At 42.6% G+C, this 21,336-nt stretch overlaps 1 protein-coding gene across 1 annotated transcript in view; it reads left to right on the top strand.

Annotated features, from left to right (window-relative positions):
* Nucleotides 1-285: 285 nt before the first annotated feature.
* Nucleotides 286-21,336, top strand: part of kif26ab (kinesin family member 26Ab) — an 85,985-nt gene continuing 64,934 nt past the window's right edge. The window contains exons 1-2 of the mRNA XM_042500467.1: nt 286-508; nt 734-952. Coding sequence (XP_042356401.1) covers nt 446-508; nt 734-952 — 282 coding nt within the window. The 5' untranslated portion in view covers nt 286-445. The remainder of the gene's footprint in view (nt 509-733; nt 953-21,336) is intronic.

Raw genomic sequence — 21,336 nt, 5'->3', positions numbered from 1 at the left:
CAGCTTTATGGCAAAAAAGGGGGTGGGGGGGTATGTTTTATGAGGTTAAATTAGGAGACTAATACATCACTGTTCGCCACACAGACAGGTCAGAGTGGTCTATGGTAAAATAACAGCTCTGAATCGTCTTACAGTCCCTCCCTCCCACCCTGCGCAGGAAAAGTTTTTTTCAGCCCTCCCACTCCAGGAGTAACACCGCCTCCTCCTGCTCACCGCTCAGCGCCCTCCTGTCCCAAAACTTCTCTGTTGTAAACTTATGATACACACTCACTGGTTGCCCTCGACCAGCAGCCACTGGCCCAGTACAATCTGACAGATGACTGGTAAGCCTCAGTCAGGTCTTCAGTGTAGCTATGGCTCTGCCCTGCGTTACTCAGCGGCAAAACCTTTGAGTTTGGTGTTTCACGAAGACGCTCTCCTGAAGGTGTAACCTAGATCCGGGAGAATGAGCTCTTTTGGGGGCAATTCAGCACCTGATGGAAGGGACCCTGAAAACCGCATGTTCACTGTAAGTGTCTCACTGCACAGCATTAAGTGTATGAGCAGGATTTGTTCTATAAAAGCAGCACAATTTGCGTCTTAATGGTGCGCGGCTGGACAGGTGCTCTGTATTCAAAGGGGTCGTCAAGGTGCAAACAAACAGTTTCACTCCCACACTTAAAGCGCACTGGAGGTGTCACCTGTTTTTATTCCTACCGTCGAAGTTAACCAAACTTTCTCCCTTATGCTGAAGGTGGAGGGATGTCCGAGTGGAGACTCTCCGCTCACTCCCAGGAAGAGACTTCACTCTGCGGAGGACGCGCGCTGCAGCAGCCGGCCTCCCCCTGAGGGCGCCGGCTCGGTTTCCATCTCGGAGTCGGAGGAGAAGGGAGGCTTTTGCCAACAATGTCAACAGAAAGTCACAGAGCTGAAGAAGCAGGCGCTTGCCCTGGCAGACCAAAACTCACTCAAGGTTGGATTTATAGCTTTCTGCACACTCGTTTAGGCCAATCTAACTTTCAAATTTAAAGTGTTTTGCAATTATTTACACCATAAAGTTTGAAATGTATGAACTGCAACTCTATTTTATAGTTATTTCTTGTTTAAAATGGCCATATAAGGTTAAAAAAGTCTACACATGAACTATTTTCACACCGCTAAACACAGGGCAGTAACAGTGAGCTTTGGCAGCAGCCTCTATGAGCTGCTGTTACCTTTTTGCAGCACCTCTGGTTTCTTTAGGCTTCTCTTGTCCATCTGCACCTGCTCTTAACGCTGATATCTATGGACAATGAAATCCGACCCTCTATGTGGTTTATAATTGTACCAAGAAGGCTCTGAGCATCCACTTGTAAAGTTGTTTATTGCATGCTTGACTTCAAATGCTGGCCTTGGATGTGAAAATGGAAGCTTTAGAGACTTTGAAAGTGGCCCATTGTTTGGCTAAACAATGCTTATCTCTTTATTTTGCTGCTGGGTGTGTGTGTGGGGTGGGGTGGGGGTTGGGGGTCGGCGGAGTTGAAAATGCTGCTCACGTTGTAGACTGAGGAGGAAGTTAAGTCCCAGTCGACCTTCGCTGTGCATTGAAAGTGTTCCTGTATGGCTGCTCCCACAATTCCCACCGCTTTTAAATATAGGCCCTGAGACTGGGCCGGGTTTGCCCTCGGGTCGGTTCTCCTTTTGTTGTCCCTTTTTAGAGAGTCCCAAAGTCAGATTGGATTACAACTCTTCAAGATTCACCCCAACTCCCATAGCACCCAGTGTTCATACAGGAGCAGGTAGACAAGGGACAAGGGGGCATTTTTGAAGCACCTGGGCTCTCTGTTAGAGACATCTGCATGTGTGGTCTCATCTTTGTTCTGAGTGTATCAGATCTATGTTCAGGTATCAGGTAAGTCCACCCTGTAAACACATTAAGCCTACCCCTTGCTGCCATTATCTGCCATGGGAACTGACCTCCCCTTTTTAGTGTTTGACCCTCCAGCAGTACTTTGTGGCCTTCACCAGGTGCTCTGTGCTGTAGAAAGAAACAGGAGCAGCCCCTTTCCCCCTAGTTTGCTTGTGTTGATGGCTAAATTGGGCCTTAATTCTGGGGTGGCAAACAGTGATGGCAGGGTGCCTTTATTGTACCGGGGTTATGGTATGGAAGGATAATAAACCCATTGTCTTTGTGAGTTTAGGCTGCCCACCTGTTGGGCCTCATAGGATGGACGCGGTTATGGATGATCGCTTCCAAATTGCTTCCTCCGAGGAGGGAAGAAGGTCAACAGGGCAACTCAGGTGGCCTCTTGGTGTGTCTGGGATACCTGCTAGGGTTCGGCCAGTGTTGTGTCTGCGGCTGTCATGGGAAAAAACGAGAGCGGAGACTGTTTACCCGAGGTCGCGCTTCCCCTCCCTCCCCATCCGCCGGCCGTCCCGTTTTTTTGTGAAGAGGAAGTCGGCCTGGTCCCCAGACATCCCTCTCCCCCTCACCCTGCCTGCAGACTTATTGTTTGAATACAGTATCGTAGCGACTGGATAAAAATTCAAGGAAGAGTGTTTGAGTAGAGTGAATGTGCTTTTCTGCATAAAAACGACAAAAGGGAAAGTTCAGTGTTCACACACACTGGAGCCTCCCAGACAGCTTTTGTGTTTTCCTGTTTGGGTCTAGAGGAACCTGCTTACACTTTGTCTTGCAAGTGTGCAAATATGAAAGAAAGCAAAGACCTTTTCTCTCCGTACTGTAGCCTAGAGCAGTGGTTTCCATCTGCTCCCTCCATGGGGTCCAGATTTCTCCTTTGTCATTAGTTCAAGGTCCACACAGAAGATAAATTACGACATTTTCAGTTTTATTTCACAAAATGTAAACATGTGGGCTTAGAGCACAATGAAGTAAAACATATTTCAAGAATAAAGTGCAATTACTAAAAACTTGGTCAATAAATAGAACTGCAACCAAAATAGTGCATATTATTGCTTTACAATCAGTTACGATAAAAATGCTGCAAAGGCACAGGATGTTAAACCTTTGAAACATTAACAAACGAGCCAGATTCCTTTTAAAGACATACAAAGAAAGCAAAGAGCAACTTGCAAAGAAACCCCAAAAATTAGCAAGAAATTAGTAGAGGTTATGTGAAATTTGCTGAAATTAGCAGAAAAAGCAAAGTAAATTACAGCATAATTTTAGATCTATAATTATAATATAATTTTAGTTTTCTTTGCATTTTCCCTAGGAGGTTTTTTTTTTTTTTTTTTTTTTTTAGAAATTTCTAATCATTCTCTCTCTAAATTCTTGCGATTTGCACATTTTTTTGCCAAGTTGCTCATTGCCTTTTTCTGTGTTTTTGAAAGAAACCAATTTGCTCAGATTTTCAATGATTGAAATGCTTGTGAAAGGTGTCTCAATGCAGCACATAAGAAGTGATATCAATCCAGATTTCAAAGGGTTAATAGGTCAAATAACACCAAGCACAGGGCAGTAAAATAGTTGATGTACTGGAAAAAAAGGTTGGTGTGATAAATGAGGCCCCTAACAAAGTATGTAGGTCTGTACCGCTATATAAAGTATGTTTTTTACAAATTTGACATGTTCACAAGGCACTTGAGGTCCATTCAGAATGGGTCTGCAACCCAGTTTTTGGACCGCGACCCACCAGGTGGGAACCACTGGCCTAGAGGTATATTGGTGTACGCTGGTGATTACACAGTTAAAGTTTTGCTCAAACACCACTTGGCTAGCATGAGAAAACTCAACATGACGAATAATTTCTTTATGCGTCCACATTCCACTGGCAGCCATTAAATATTTCTCAATGCTTCCTGCCTCTGAGTGCCTGCTTCATGTCAACAGTGCACATGGTGTGTGACAACTTTTTGAAACTATTTAAACCCCACTTGCAACTATATTGCCCTCTATACACTTAATTTGCAATCATTCTCTAATTATAAATATTTTATGATTGTGTTGAAGGGCTCAACCCCAAATTAACTTTTCTGAAATTATGTCCTTGAGCTACCACCCTAAAGTTTCAGCTACCTCGGCACATTTTATGTTATTCAGACAGCAGATGATTAAAAAAAACCTGTGAAAAAAATGCCCTTTGCTAAAAGGACAGGCAGAAACAGCGGAGACACTGACAATCTCCAGACTGGATCTAATCAAGGGAATTCACCATCTTAATTTACATAATTAAAACCTACAGTGAGGATTTACTTTAGTGGTGAATAGCAGACAGTCTGGATTCAATAATTGCAGACTGTGTTTATTGTGGCTGGACACAGTGGCTAGGTGAGGTATGATATGAAAAACGACGATCACATAAACCTCAGCTTCAAAGAAGCCAATTAGCTTTTTACTGTAATCAGAGACTCTGGATTAGATCCAACCTCAACTCATAAATGCTAACAGCTTTTTGTAAGTCTCTGACCTGACAGGGGTACTTGTACATTTTGCTTGTGTGTGCCGATTAGATGAAATTAGGGGAAAGTGTTTTTGTGCCTGTGCCATCAACTATCGTATGAAATAGTTAGCAGAGTGCCACTGACAACAATAGGAGATTAGGTTTGTATAGAGCCAGCAGCCATGGAGTCATTCTGACCTGTGAGGACTATAATTCGCTGCCCGTGGCCAGGCTGGAGCAGCTTGAGCCCCTCAGTCATAGTTTAGACAGAAGCTCTGTCACTTGATATCTGTTTTTTTGGAAAAGGCTGACCTTAATTGTATTTGGTGATCCATGACAGAGATGACATTCAGGGAGAATGGGAGCCAAAGAGACTGTATTATGTGGATGACATATGCAAGGAGGTGCATCGTTGCTAAGGTTCAAATAATATTTGAAAAACACTTTGTACAGAATTGTTTTGGAAAATATGCTAATTCTCTTTATTTCAAAGACCGATGCCTGTACAGTTAATATGGAGCTGGAGCGAGCAACTCATCAATGTATAAAGAGAACTGGATACCGTTAGAGGCCGGGCTCCGTTCATTCCTATGAAAGTTGCTCAGTGGTGCATGAAGCCAAAAAAGTGCAACCTCCACCTCAAGTAAATTACCCAGGTGATAGCCACCTCTTCTGACGGCCAAGCCTGCTACTTCCTGTTTAGCACCCTGCTAACTTGAATGAGAATACAGTGATTCAATTGTGCGGCTCTTCTAGATTTTCCAAATGTGATTGAAATGAATGGATTCAATTTTGAATGTAAAATGAATCATTTTGGGGCTGTGATGCCCAAAATAATGTATTTACTGATTTAAAGAATAGGCTAGCATCTATAAAGCTCAGCAATTAGCACAAAATGTTGTTTTTTTTAATCCTTACAAAAAAAAGAGTAAAAAACGTCATGTTGCGATGGTATTGGTATTCATATCACAGCAACTTCCAAGGCTAGCTTGTTTACCCCGTTTTCCTATCTTTGTGCTAAGCTAAGCTAACCAGCTGCTGATTTCAGATTCATGTACAGACATGAGAGTGGTATCAAGCTTCACATCTAACTCTGTGCAAGAAAGCAAACAAGCACATTTTCTAAAATGTCAAACTATTTTCTTGAGAGTTCATCCGAGAATACTGAGTGTTTGTTGCCCTCGCATTCTGTAAGATTTCTGTTTTTACTGATAAAGTTAAAAGGTTGGAACATGGAAATATATTAAGCCAGAGCTCTGGAGCAGACACACCGTGGTTTGGTATGTTGCAGGGACTGCAGGTCAGTGATAAAGTCAGCAGTGCTAACACCAGCTCATAAATACTTAGGCCTATGAATATACAAGCAGTCTTGGACCTTGTGAGCTCCACTAGTCCGCTGACTGATTAACAGAGAACGTCCTGCAGGGCTGTGGGGGCTTGAACAGTTGGATTAAGTTGAGCTCTTGGAGGTTGAGGTCAGTTGCAGCTAGGATTTACCTTTCTGGTGACCTTTAACCTCTGGATACAGGCATACTGCATTCACTATGGTGAGATGAAGTTAAATCTTGGGATGACAGAGAATGAGCCAACCGTCAGCTATTCAGGAATACTGTGCACTGCTGATGTATGCACAATGTGTCCAAACCTATTATGGATGGTGTGTGCGAGTGTGACTATGCATGGCTGCAGGAATTAATTTGTACCATGAGGCCTTTTGCCAGTTTTTTCATGTTGAATCCATAAATTATGGGACTCGCAAATGACTCATTTGGATTCATGTTTGATTTGTTTCTGCTTTGTTCCTCATTTGACCCATGATCCACTTTATGTGCATTTATAAGTGAATCCATGTTAATGTAACAAGTCCGGCTTTGTTTCCTGAAGGACGGAAGAAAGGAAATTAATCATCTACGTTGTGCAAGAAATGTTTTCCTGCCAAAAAGTCAGGATCATTACGATGTGAGTTCATTTGACTTCACTACACGTCCATTTGTGTGTGTTACATGCCATTTTTCTAATGCATTCTGAGCCTGCTTGCCCACTCATTTCACAGATTTGTATAGCTGTCAGAGAAGAAATGGGGCAGAGTGTTCGGTTGCCGTGGCCAACGAGCCAGCAGGAAAATTGCTTTGTTGATAATGTTACTGTACATAGAAGGTGTTTACCAAGTGAAAGACATGACTCAGGAGAGAGAAGAAGAAGTGGGTGCTGGTGAATGGCTGCCTACCTGGCTTCTGTTTCTCAGGCGAGTCAGTGGGGGTACTGACCTCTGACCTGTCTGTCAGTTCTCCCAGTCTTTATAGTGGGTTTGAGTTTCATGGGGGCGACCTGGGCTGGAACAGGTGTACGCTGCCAGGTTCGCTGCAGGAGGGCAGATGACAGGAGAGAGTGACTGGCAGACGGATGAAGGAAAAAAAGACTGTGTGAAAAAAAACCCTCAGGTTGTGAAACTTGAGCTAACGTCGAGTTAAAACAGAGCATGACCATATTATTCTATTCACCTCTAAGCACCTGAGCCCCTGGGGCCGTCTGTGATGTGTGTGTTGCGTGCCTGCTCAGCAGTGCATGCACTCCAGAGAGCCCAGGAGGAGTTGAGAGACGAGACAGGAGAATAGACGAGACTCTCTGGGATGAGCTGTCCCCTTGCTTCATCGCTGCATGCAGTGTGACTTTTGCTTTATGGCATGTGGCTGTATTAAACCGCAGAGCAATAATCTGGTGTCAAGTGGTGCAGACACCACAGACATCAGTCATGGTGCTACCGTGCTGTACTGTATCTGTGAGCCTCAGCAGCTGTTCACTGCCACTTTACCTCAAGTCTCCACAGCTTCATTCACTCTGTCAGCTGTCAGACACCTCTTCATGTGACACATTTGCATGCATTGTGTTCGCTTCTGTTATACTGTTACTACTGTTAGGCCTGAAATGTGTCTTTAGCACCTCAGTGAGCTACTGAGACCTAGCATCAAATGTCTGTCTACATTCATAATCTCATAAACTCTTATTAACTTCTTTGATTAGGCAGTTCTTGAATTAAATCAATGGTTTGCCAGACTGTATATTGAGATTTTAAAGTGTAACATTTAAGAATTTTGGCTTCTATTGATAGAAAATGTATATAATATTCATAACCACGTTTTAATAAGTTTAAAATCACCTGAAAGTAAGCCTCATTTGGTTTTTGTTCCCTTATATCTACATACGCAACAGGTCCTCTTTCACGTAGTCTGCACTGTTGTTTCTACAGTAGCTCAGAATGGACAAATCAAACGCTGGCCCTTGATTTTTGCTTCCACATTTTTGTGTCAACAGTACAGTTGACACCGTGGTGTAGAACAAAGGACACATTTAGTCCACATTTTGGTTCAAGTACTGCCAGAATTTAATTGTCCTGGAGGAAAAATTCTTCATCTCCTTATATTTCCAGCCTTTCTCTCCACCTGAAAGCTGCAGACACAGTGCTTTAAATGTGGACAGTGGAAGAACTCCGTCAGAAGTAGTTATGGGAGTGTAAAGAGTTTCTCATTCACTTTCCTGCTTCCAGATTTTCACAGCTGGTCCTGCTTTTCAAAGTAGCTGACTTTTACTGCCCAGAAACCTTTTTTTCTAATCTTCAAGCAGCTCTGGAATGAAGGCCACATCTTCACTATATCTGCTGCAGTTTCATTTTACATCTTTAATTTGGTGAGCTGAAAGTGAATTGACCCCAATTGTTGCTGGAACAGTCTGCTACTTATCGCAATTGCAAGGGCAAATTGCTACAAGGCAGAGTGCAGGAAATGGGTTCAGGGTGCGCAGATGCGAGGGCTGATGGGTCTGGATGGAAACTGAGCTGCAGTAAGGCTGATGCTCATCGCCTTTCATCAGGAGCGTAGTGAGGGAATCTGTCGGAGGAGGATGAGGAATTCTCCACTCGGAATAACTGCCATTCCTTACGTCCGCTGCTGGCTGCTCAGAGGACCAGATCCACAGCAGGCAAAATGAAACAGGAGCTGACTGGGGCTCCTCAGCAGATGCCCACTAACATACACACACATAATCTACATACACAGGCACGTGCGCACAGGTGAACCCATGCGTGAGCTCAGATACACACACACAGATGCAGAGTTTACCTGAATATGTCCTCCTCTGGCCATCTGGTCTTTCCTGGTGCGGCTGCATGCTACTGTAATCTCTACAGGGAGCCGTCCAGATGTTCCCCCAGTTACCTGTCAAGGTGAGACGAGCTATTTAGAGCTGCTTAGACCTGGGAATTTACTTTGCCGTCTTTAGTTATTGTAAAGGTTCCAGTGCCTGTCTCGTTCACGAAAGTCAAATATGTAAAGTCGGCCTATTATCTGTAACAGATATGCAATAATGACGTTCAATCAAAGTGTGTGACTTGAGAGACCAGCTGCACCATCACCATATAATGAGCTGATGTGAAAGCAATAAGCTACCACAGGCCATGGAGCATCACGCTTGGTAGAGCATCTTTGTTTTTCTTAAATCTTTGTAAATGCTGACCTAAAGTGGCCTGTTGCATGTCGAAAGAGACGTGTTTGTCGAGTTTTGGTCTTCCTTCTTTACATTAAGTCAAGTCCTTAATGTCACACATGAACCCAGCCCTTTGAGAGCCATCTTTGGGGTACCCCCTGCACTGGTCAGTCTCTCTAAGAAATACTCAGACGTTGTTGCTTTTACTTCACTCATTGCCCGTAGATGTGTTTGGTTAAATTGGAAAAGCCCTAATCCTCTTTCTGCCACATCCTGGTTGTCTGATTTAATGTCCTATTTATGATTAGAAAAGGTGATTTTTTATTCTCTGAGAGGCTCTTCTGCCAATTTCTACAAAAGATGACAGCCTATAATTTGGTATATAAATACTCTTACCTTTCTGGACTCCATCTGAACCTCACTGCATCTAATTTCTTGGAGTAAGCAACATGACAGCATTTCCTGTGTTGTTTATCTCCCAGTTCCTTAAAAAAATATTTATTTGTTTAATATTTATTTATTATTATTATTATTATTATTATTATCATTTTAAAAATTATAATTATTTTTATAATGTTGAGGAGGTCATCCCTATGTTCCCTGTTTCACATGTTTTCAGCATCCTGTGTTCTTGATATGAACTAACATTGAAAGATAGCTTAATGTTCAAATAGCAAAAGAACAAAAGGACATGGATGGTAAAAAAAACGTACAGCCTCTGTGGAGATATCAGTGTCTAAAGTCAAGAACACTGTTATGCCCACAAACATAAGGACCTGTCCACACATAAGCTTCAGATATTTTTAAAACATATATTTTCTCATTGCGTTTTTAAAAAATAATTTTGTCCACATGATCTGTGTTTTACAAAATTCACGCACACTGGAACAGAAAAATGTCTCCAAGCACTTATGGCTTCTTTGGCGGTCTTCAACAGTCTCCCATTGATGCAGAGGTAGTAAAGTATACAGCTCACCTGTTTAAAACACTAACTGGTGATGTCAATGATTCCCCTTCAATATAAGGATGAAGGAGCTCACTCACAGACACAAGTGATGCTTCGGATATGCAAAAGTTTTCTTCCACTCCTCATTGACAGCAATCCCACTTTCAAAAATGCCCAACCATCTGCTGGTTTGACCGGTATTAAAAAGAAAAAAAAATAGACATTGTCAGTGGTTGATGAAGATCAAATTGATATTCTAGTGGCAGAAACAAACTCAGGAAAGCAGACCCAAAAGCTATGTTTGTTAGCAGAGTTCAAATATAGATATAGTTTTTCTATAAGTGAATTTAAACAATTAAAAATGAAGTATCCAATGGGTCTTTATGCAGAAAAAGGCATTCATGATGACTTTTTCCTCAGCTTTTGTTTTTTTATTATGCTACCTGCACTTGATAATAGAAGCGAAACACCCTCAAGTCACTTAATCTAGACATTTTGTGAAAAATACGCTATTAATGTGCACTTATGCAGTGTAACAAATAAAATCTACGCTGCATTTTGCACTTCCACACAGATAGAAAGAAAGTAGTTGTTTTTATTTGTTTTATAAGTACCTTAGCAGGTTTTTTTAAAAAATAGCAATTTTATTGACCTAAAACGCCACAGACGAGAGGCCAAAATGTAGAGGAGGAACAAAGAACCCTGGCATCATGGATGTGCTCTTATATTGAATTAGTGCAATAATATTTAAAGTATTTGTTCACAGGTGTACATTCACTAAGTATTTTAATTCAGACATGACTCATTCAGGCACTGAGGACAGGTTTTGTTTTATTAGCGATCTTTTCATAAAAATTCTTTGAATTAAAGCACCAGGTAATGCTGCGATTGTGAAAACACCTATATTCTTTAGCTGTTTTCCCATTGTTAGTGTATTTGAAGAATGATTGCCATGCATAATAGTGCTTGTCTGAATAGGTTTGCTGCTGTTTGGTGAAGGATCATGTGTTACAATGAGCCAGACTGAAATGAAACAATGGATGTGCTGTCTGGGCTGACAGGGCGATGTGTTACAGCACAGCACATGTCTGCAGAGCATGAGAACGGAGCAACAAAGGCAGAAATGTCAATGAGCAAAGAACACAAATGCAACAAGAAGTGTAACCAGAGGGAATTAATCAGTTTGACTTGTTAATTTAGGGCGAGCTGCCTGTGTGTGTTATTCTGAGTATGCGCCTATGCATGTTTGTTTTATGCGATCTTGGGGCTCCTACTGCCTGGCTCCATATGTCATGGTGAAGTGAGACGTGCATGATCCAGGCAGCCTGCAGTCCATTATTGAGTCTGATTCAGAGTATTGGGAAAACATAGTTGTTGAGATAAATTTTCAAGACGGTACACAGACACCGAGGAGCACTGAGTTGGAGGTAATCTCCTGCTGGCTCCATAAAACGCGCTCAATTGACAGCAGGCCTTGTGGTAGCAGACAAATCGCCTGGCTTATAGCAATGTGCTGAAAGAGAATGCCAGCGCTGTGTGTCCTTGCCAAGATGGATATGCAGACAGCAAACTCCGGGCTGTTTGGGCGTGGCTCCCTTGCTCACAGCAAACAGTGGATCAGTGGAGTATGTTGCCTGAGTTGGACTCAACATTGCCTTGTTTGTTTTCCTCTTTGGCAGATGTTAATGGAGCTTTCTACTACTTCTCACCTGCCAGCGATGAAGATGGCCTCTTTGGCAATATTTACCCTCGGAGCGCGGTACATTGAGTGTCGATGTTGCAAAAGTAGATTTTTAAAATCCTCAGTTCCCTCTCTAAACAATCGTCGTCAACCTGCCAGGAAAAAAAGCACTTAAAGAGTTTTTTTGGTCGGGCAGAAATTGTTTTTTTCCCCACTAACACAGAACAAAATAAACTAAAAGATAAATAATTGATTCTAGGAGTATTGCATGCAGTTTGAAGGTATGTTTAACCCTTTGGAACCTGAGCAAATCTGCTTGATTTCTTTCAAAAACATGGGAAGAAAGCAATGAACAAGTTAACAAGAAATAGAAAATGACCTGAAAATAAGCAAAAAAAAAAAAAAAAGGAAAGGTTAAAAACAAAAAGAAACAAGAAGTTGACCTTAAGAAAGAAACCCAACTTTTTTCTGTACCATTACTTTAAACATATAATTCTAAAACAATCATAAATTTATTGTCATTGTCTTGTCACCTTTTGTTTTTTTGCAGTTTTTGGACATTTCTCTCCAAGTTCCTCATTGTCTTTTTCCTATGTTTTCAGAAGAAATCATACCAATTCAGATTCCATATGTTTAAACTTTGTCCCTTGTAAAGTCGTCTGAGAACAGCAAATATAGAAAGACTGAAAGCATTTATTATGAATACTGATAAATATTATTAGTGGTTATTTATTAACTGGCCCTTGGTCTCTGGCCATTTTGCAAAAGGCCCCCGGGCAAGGCAAGTTGAATATCTCTGCTCTGTTGGCTAAATACCTGTACACTTGCAAAGCCTTACTAGTCACCCTAGTAAACTAAGTCATAGTTCACAGATATCTATAGAATATTTTCACATACGTGTGCACAGAAAAGTCAATAAGAATTTAAAAATTTGAACATTGTGCATAAGAGGTTAGAAGCCAAAAATGGCCTACCTCCCCTATTCATTGATTAATTATTTTGAATTGCTGAGAGCTATCTAACCAGTGCATTCATAGAGGAGCCGCTCAGTGACCAACAGTAGTAAACTGTGCAGCTGCTGTGTGAGTGCACCAGTGTGCTTTCACGTCATATTTCTATATATATGTCTGGGTGACAGTATGCATGCATCCCTCTGTTATTCTATTTATGTTTGTGTAAGAGCAGATGGATTGTGATGGGTTGTGTTGTGATTGGTAGATGGGTTGTGTTAACCTGTCTTACCGGCCTCCCCAGCTATGCGTTAGGCCATTTTTTATTGTCAGGAGCTCATTCTGATACGTATATAGTGCTCCATAAATCCTGGTCGCAGTGTGAAAATGCCAGTCAAAGTTCACGCTGCTCATGTTCATTTCATGCTTGAGCGTCCAGCTCCGCGAGCCAGGATGAGTGTGTGTATTGATGATGTGTGAATGTGCGTGTAAGTACCAGAGGAAAAAGAAAGAGATGAAGCACATTCAGAGTCCCTCCATCCTTTCCACTTTGCCGCAGAAGTCATCCATCTTTCTGAACTTAACTGCAACCAATTTATGATTGCATTATTACAGTCAGTGTTTTATCCTCGTTCCAGAGCGCAGGCCTGGTGGTGATCTGGTTAATGGAGAAGGTGATGGAGAAGGTGACTGGCCGTTGCCGTTTCTCTGGTCGTTGGCAGGCTTTGCTTTAGGGGGAATATCATGAGAGTTCAAGCTCTTTTTAGCTCTGATATTAGCCCTGCTGTTTTTGACTTGCTCCTGGTTTGGTGCTCATATTGAGGTCTAACATACCACTTATACCACAGTTCACTTAGTTATTAGCTTTTTAGGTCTGTATTGTAAAAATCAAATAAATATCCAAAACCTCAGATTTGTACCAAAACATTTATCCCTTCTTTAGACAGAGTGGAGCAGAAGAAAAGAAGTATGAAGAATATGTTTTTAGTCTTCATTTTTCTGTCTTTATTTGACTTGACTTAATAATTTGACTGCTGACATTTGAAAGGAAATAGCATAGCAATGCTTCCTACAAAATGGCAGCAAAGTTGCTGTTAATCCCATGGAAAACTGTTTCGCTGAGTTCCTCAACAGGCGGAACACCGAAAAGGTCAACCTCAGCTGTATGGATTTTCATAATGGATTTTCACTGGAGAAAAAAAGTCAATCAGGAAGATACAGTGGCAGTGTTGTTTGTCTGTGATTGACAGGGGAAGTCTTTGTTGAAGATTTTTGCACAATTGGGAAAACATTTGAGCTGCCTCCAAGTAGGGAGGGCCATTGGTGCCCCTAGAATTTTTTCTTAAATCCTCACACATCAAAGAAAAATGCAATTCACTTGTGCTGTTGAAGTACATAGGCTATTTGAAAACTATGTCAATATGGAGAGTTAAGGAATCACATACTGGTATACTTTAGTTTCCTCATAGTTTACTGATTATCAGATGTGCATCGACTAATACTGGTATGTTCAATAGTTTGAGTTTCAGGTGTGCTCATGCATTTGTCAAACGTTTTCTGACGAAAAGTAATGCAAAATTCAAACATATCCCACATATGATGAGCCAGTGCTTTGTGCATAATCTACGTATTTTGGAAGGCTGTGATCACATGACCAATGTGTTGACAGGTAGGAGGCAGTTTGGGGTGGTGGAAGGGTCACAAAACACAGGACTTTTCCTCAGGACTTTCCTCCAGGAGACTGGTATTCAGAACTGTGTGAACTTTAAGTTATTTTAATGTACGACCTCAACATGTTTTGTTTCCTAAACCTAACCTCTGTAACTTTACATTAACTAGGAAACTTTGCATTAAGGGCGTAAAGTCATTTGCTGGTTACTAATTTGTTGGATAAAATACAAACCTTTTGCTTGTATCTGTATAAACATGTCCTAGGGGATTCATTGATCTTCAAATCGACTTGTTGTCCTTTTACTTAAAAATACAATTATACAGTTTTAACTTTTCACAAGATACCACTGGTACCACAGCAGCTTCTTAAAGACAGTAATATTGGCCTCAAACAATTTTTGCCACGCCCACCCCTGGCCCCCCCATGGATGCGCCACTGGCCAGGGCTGAAATACATTGTGTATTTTGCCACTTTTGTACTGCTTGACTTAAATATCATAGGGATTTTCATCCCTTCTTTGCTGCACTCTAGTTAATATAGCCTCAAGTACAGATACTTGACAGCCTTCCTTATACGTCTGTCTCATCCTGTGATTCAGACAGATTCGCAGTGTGGGAGTGATAAAGATGAGAGAGAAGAGGCACTCATACAACACTTATAAAATCTGCGCCTTGAACTTTAAGAAACAGCAGCAAAGTAAAGAAAATCCAGTTTCTCAGTCAGTGATGAACTTGGCTTTTGCAGCCATGTGAACTATGACAGTGAATACATTTACTTTGGAGGTCACAGGAAAAAACCTGAATGTAGAAAATTAGATTTCTATTCAGATCAGCAGAGATATATTGTCTTGAGAAGGGATGCCGTCTTGAGCTTATCATCACTCCCAGCGGATACTTGTGGAGTAAACCTTACTCTGCCTCTCTCCCATGATCCGACTCCCATTAATAGATCCGTCCTTTATGCTTCCCCTCTTGTTACTGCCGCTCTATTTTATGATGTCACTCTCTCCGCTGAAGAGCTCTGGGCTGTTTTATCTCCTTCGTGTGTGTCGGGCACTTAAACTTAAACCTCTCTGTTTACGAGTCCCAAACTGCCTCTCCATCCTCTGCGTTTGCTGCTCAGTATCAGTTCAGCGTCGACCATAAAAGCCCGGCTATCCTTGCTGTTCTGGGAACTTGCTTGTTGGGCCTCACTGTGCAGACCCCCAGCTAAGTGCTGCCCGTTTCCCATGCTGGGTGTGAGAACAAGCTTGCGAGAGTGTGTGGACAAGTGTGTGTGTATGTTTATTCATAGAAATGTCTACTAAACTTGATTAGATTTCCTTGGCATTTCACGTACATCAAGAGCAAATTTCAATTAGTTTTTTTCCCTGCATGCTGGCATTTTTGTCTGAAATTATCATCATTAATGTGGCGTGCTTTACATGCTCAACTGCTTCTCTCAGAAACATTTAAATCAACACGATGGATAGTAGCTGTTGTTTACTGCTCTAAATTTATGCATCAAACAAAAACATTGTTGGAATGCCTTTGAACGTGTCTGTGCAACAAGGAAATGCTTCCCTCCCTTGGTGAAGAGGAGGGAAGCTCTCGGGGAGCACACCTGTGTCTCTGGCCTTGGTGGATTCCTGCATAGCTTTGCTGTTCAGAGGAGGAGTGGACGCTACTGTTGTGCTCAGTCGTCTGACCCTTTGCTGTGTCCAGCTCACCTTCCCCCTCTCTGTCCTCCAAGAACAGCAACTCAGCAGCCAAAGCGTACAAAACCAGGGTCATTCTCTGCTAGTCCAGGCAGGGAGCTCACCGTAAAACTATTATGTGGTCAAACTTAAATGTGTTATTTACACATGGAATTTTACAGGTTGTGTCAGCTTTAGTTTGATGTTGCAGCAATGCGTTGGTGTAAAGAGGAGGCATTAGTCATACAAAACAGTGCAGACAATTTGGATTGAGGTGTTTAGATATTATTTATATGATCAATATCTTCAATGGTTCGGTGTGTAGGATTTAGGGGGATATACTGGCAGAAATTTAATATATAATATATTTTCTTTAGTGTCTAAACACCGTACAATGAGAGCTGTTGTTTTTTAATACTGTGGAATGAGTTGTTTATATCTACACACAGAGTGGGTCTTTGCCCACGGAGTCTGCCATGTTTTTACAGTAGCCCAGAATTGACAAACCAAACACTGGCTCTAAATACAGTTATTTGCGTTTTGGTGTCAGCCACCATAGTTAGCAGCCTCTCGGCAACGAGCCGAACAGCGTCCGAAAAACACAGTTTTTTTAAACTTCAGACTGTTTTTTTCAGTGTTTTTTCTGGTTTAAATCACAATATTTGATGTTATGGAGAGGAGCAGACCTCGGCAGAAAATTTGAGTGTCGGTGAAGCCCTCCTGAATGTCTGGATCTGAAGTTAGAAGAGAGAAAAGGTGAGCACAAATTAGCAGGTGCGAGGCTTGCGGGCCATCTCCCACAAGCCAAACAGCATCATAGAAATGCAGGTTTGTGACATGAAACTGCTTTGTACCGTGTTTTTATTGGTTTAAATCACCTGGTCCATTTGTTTTTGAGAGGAGGAGACCTACCTGGATAATTTGGAAAACCTTACTGAACAATGAACACTGAAGAAATCCTAACTTGGAGTTCTCGCTTGGCACATAGGAGAAATTTCAGATTGTTACAATCTATAATCCCCAATGCTAGTTGCAGCTAAATCCTACAGACTGCTCCTTTAATCAGTCTCTTCTTGTTGTTTTCATCCAGCTAGCAAACATTAATTCTAAGTTGTAAATGCTCAAATTTTGATTTCCTCTGTTACCATTTTATTCCTTTTCCCGTGCTGCTCCTGACCCCAAACACAAGTAAAAGCCTTGTGCATATAATGTATTCAATTTTTATAAAACTGCCCCTCTGTCTGTGTGAGCACTTATCCACTGCTGTCACACGGTCATTACCACATCCATCTTATGAGATGTTAGTCTCCTCCTCCCTATTCTGTCCATCCACTGACCCCTAGGCCTCCCCTCATCCCACGCTGGGCATTTATGTCTCCATCTCTTTGTGAGTGAGAGGCTGTTTTGGCTGCCACGTCCAGTGGAGGGGTGAAACCAGGGCACACTTGAACTCCCACAGAAGCGGTCACTGGAGACCACATTTGAACTGGATTTGACCTGTCAGACTTTACCTGACTTGTGAGTTTCCATCTGTTTCATGCGCTTTGGACACATATACAACACACCGATCTGTGGTTGGTTTCATCAGAGGTTGGTTCCCATGCTGGAAGTGATTTCTGCTCGAGTTGTTAAGTTATAGAGGGCGCTGTAAAAGCCCTACAGTAGCCATTCAAAGTCATGGTGGCGCTGTTGGGATGGAGGCTCCTGCGGCAGCTGAACAATGCTTAATTAGCTCATAAACAAAGGCTGGTGGGGGATCAGAGAGGGCAATCAAAGTGTCCCGTTCCTTTGAGCTTCTCTCGCCATCAACAAAGCCCCTCTAATGGCCCCGTCACTCCACTTGTTGTGTCTCACCGCAGTGTGCTTCCTGACAACATAAAAGGCTCACATTCCAAAAAAGAGCCTCGGACAAGAGATGTACCCGTCCACACCTCCCCTCCCCACCCCACCCTTCCTCTTGCTGCTAGATATTGACATTGCTCCCCGGCTCACCTCCGCAGTGTATGTTTGGTTCCCCGTGGCGACCACCACTGCTTTCATCTCCCCTCTTTGAGCCTTGTGTCCGTGACTTTGGTGGTCTGTTTTATTGCGTTCCTTTGTGTGACGCTGTTCTGGCACGCTGCTGGGAGCCTGTGAGGAAGTGCTCGAACTGTGCCAGGTTCTGGAGAGGTTGTTCAAGCTTGGCATGAAGACAGGTGTGTGAGTGATGAGAATGTGTGCGCCTGTGCGTCATAATGGCTTGGTGTCCATGTTTGCACAAGACCATGAGTGTTATTTTTTGTATATTTGGACACGAGGCCCTCTAAAGAAAACAGACGTCCACAGCCACACGAGGACAGCCAGGCAGCAGGTCGGAGGCAATCTCTGCTTGTTTGTGTGACTATGTTATCATCTCCTGTTTCCTGTCAAAACAGGAAAAGACAGGGGCGAAAATGGAGGCTAGGAAAGTGCTGCCTTGATGTGTGTTGGCTGGAGGTCCAGCTCCGCCTGACAGTGACCCTCCCGGCCAGGAAAAACAGACCCGTTCAGGGCGTAACCCACAGCGGGATACTTCATGGCGTTATTTTTATCACTTTCACAAAGCACAGTGAGGGATGCTTTTCCCAGCTGTTGACACAGGTCTGGGTCATTTTTGTCTCCCAAAAACAGTGCAGCAGCAGCAGCAGCAGCAGCAGGCGGAGAAAGACAGGGGAGACGTCCCATCTGGCCGTGTCCCTTTGGCTGGCAGCCTTGCATGATTGTGGTCTCTGTTTAGGAAGGGAAATCCTTTTTGACATTTTGTTAATCATGAAAGCGAGACCCTCCTTTTCTTTGGATGATCCCTAGACCTCCATCACAATACCTTTTCCGTCAGGCTGGAGTTGTCATGTGATTTTATCCATCCATCACACATATTTGTTACTTCTTTACAGCAGGATGACACACACACACACGCATGCAATAGACCTGGTAAATGCTCTTTTATGAGGCATAACTGCAAGTACATTCCAGACAGCAGTCGCCTATCGGTGTGGTTCAGGCTGATGGCATGGCAGGTAAAAGCCCCGGCGTCTGCTGTGATACGGCTAAATAAGAAGGCAAGGACAGGCACGCTGCACAAACAGCTGATTAGCAAGTCAGCTAATTATTGACTGTTGAAAAATGATAACCATCTCCTGCTCGGCTCTGCTTACGGGAGTCACTGTGTAAAACTGAGAGTTGCTCTAGTGTGGAATTCCAAGAGTTTGAAGGCAGAGCTAACTTTAGCGTTTTATGGGGTCTCTAAAAAAGAAAGAGCTGCTTGCACAAGAATGCTTTTGTTAGACTGACCAGATTGCACCAAGCAGGCTTTTTTTGTTTTCCCAGCAGTTTGTGTTGAATGAATCACCACAACAACTTTTATTTATCCAAGAAGACCACTACCACTGCTTCAGTTGCCAAGTCTGACCTCATGGAGAGAAAGAGTTTTTTTGTTGTTGGTGTGTTTGATAAGTAACTGAACATGAGACCAGACAGGTAAACATTGGAGATAGCTCCTTCAGCACGTAGCAGCTAGAGCACCAGCAGTGATCTGCTCCTTTCTCTGTGACCCAGATTAAGATCCGGCGTGTGCTTGTTGACTGGGGTCGATGTCATCAGCAGGGAGGTCGAAGTTCATTTGTCTTTCTTGACAGACCTTCAGGTGGTGTTCCAGTGTTCTGGCAGGAGGCCACACCAACGCTGACCTCCATGAGTCGCGCAATTAGTTACCCTTTGACCCCTTAGTCCAGCAATCAAGCTCTGAGCTTGGACCGGGCATGCTTCTGCATCCCTAACCCTGCTTTACATATGATTGTGTGTGAGCGTGTGTGTGTGTGTGTGTGTTTGCAGCCAAAAAGGGCACAGATGTAGCAAGTGATTCAGTCTGACATGATGTAATAGCTTGGTGAAATTAACAAAATAAAGCGTTTGGAGCCGTGCATAAAAATTTATTCTCCCAACTTAATGATATATCTGGCTACTTTCCATTCTCCACTCATAAATATATAAAAGATCCATTAGTCTGCATCCATCTGCTGCAAACCCTACAGCTCTCCTATCCTTGAGTGAGTATTGTTATTTAACTGCTCTTAACTGTGTGTTTCTCATGCTCTTAAGTGCAGTGAAAGCGCATCACTCAGGGCTTATGCAGGCAGACAGACTTAGATGAATGCCATCATACCCTTGAGCCAAAAATATAAATCTCATGGCAGACTCAAGCTCTCCACTTTCACTTTGTTTGACATCTTCCATCCTTGTCTTGCGCGCCTCTGAACACGCAATTCAGCTACGAACCTGCAGCCTTCTTCCATGTCTCTCAGGATTGCGTGTTTCTCCATCAAGATGAATTCCTCAACTCTCGCTGAGCTTGGCTGTGTTGTGACATTTCATATGAGCCGGCAGAAAGAAAGCCCCTGAAGAATGTGAAGAGCACAATTCAAGACAGAACTCAACAAAGCTGCCAACAACTCCAAGGTTATCTCTTCATTTCGCGATGTGAAATGACAGCAGCAATGTCCTTGTCCGCCCATGTTGGCGTCCCTGTCATGAGAATAGAGATGGTTTTGTAACTCGTTCCCTGTTTCGTGTTTGGTTGTGCTGAGAAAAGGCTAGATTGGCAGTCTCCTACAGTAAGCTTGTGTCTCCTCAGACGGTGATTTGTCAGACCTCTTATCATGTAGAGACTCGTTCAAACAGGTGGATGAGTTACAAAGCCTTCACAAATTGGTGCACTTTCTTCAGTGTCTGCTGGAATGAGCAGGACTCCTACTAGTCTTTTTGAGCCACGCTAGCAGCATGACTCTACGGACGGCACTGTCGGTCTTACTGTTTGTCCCTTGGTGGATCTGTCAGTCCATCAATTTGGTCAAGATTTAAATATTTCAAAAGCTGTTAGATGGATTGCCATGGAAATGTGTGCAGATATTCATAGTTTCCTTTTGATAAATCATTATGACTTTGGTGATGCTTTTTCCTGTAGCAACCCCAGCAGGTCAAAATTTCAAAGTGTCAAATACTTTAGTTTATGACCAAATATCTGCAAAAATGATCAGATTCTCATTAGCCTCAGGTGTCTTTGGGGCTAAATTTGTAGCAAAGGATAGTATGCTAACATGCTAAACTAAGATGGTAAACATTCTAAACAATAACATTGGCATGCTAATATTGTCAGTGTGAACATGCCAGCAAACCGATGTTAGCATTTAGCTGAAAAGTGACTGTAAGTGAGCGTCTAGCTATAGCCTCACATAGCTGCTAGCATGGCTGTATGCTCTAAGGGTTCGGGCATACTCTCCACAATAAATGTCTGCGGTTCCATTCATGCACAATTTACTTGTCAAGTCACAACAGCAAGAAAAGCTTCAGAGTTTGTTGTTTTCAACGCCATTTCACTGTCTTTGTAATCCTTAAAAGACAAATTATATGAATGTAGGTGATGGCGGATGTCACAAACATCTCTTCAAAACCAGTAGTGGCCAAACCATAGAATTACATCCTCTGTGCCTGCCACATGATGCCACTGGACCCAAAACGACTTTTTCCAAAACAACTTAAACTGGGAAAGAGATGTCTG

Source organism: Plectropomus leopardus, chromosome 14, assembly GCF_008729295.1.
Source record: "Plectropomus leopardus isolate mb chromosome 14, YSFRI_Pleo_2.0, whole genome shotgun sequence".
In the NCBI taxonomy this organism is placed as follows: Eukaryota; Metazoa; Chordata; class Actinopteri; order Perciformes; family Serranidae; genus Plectropomus; species Plectropomus leopardus.
The sequence above is the reverse complement of the archived record's forward strand: the minus strand, read 5'-3'. Positions and strand labels throughout refer to the sequence as shown.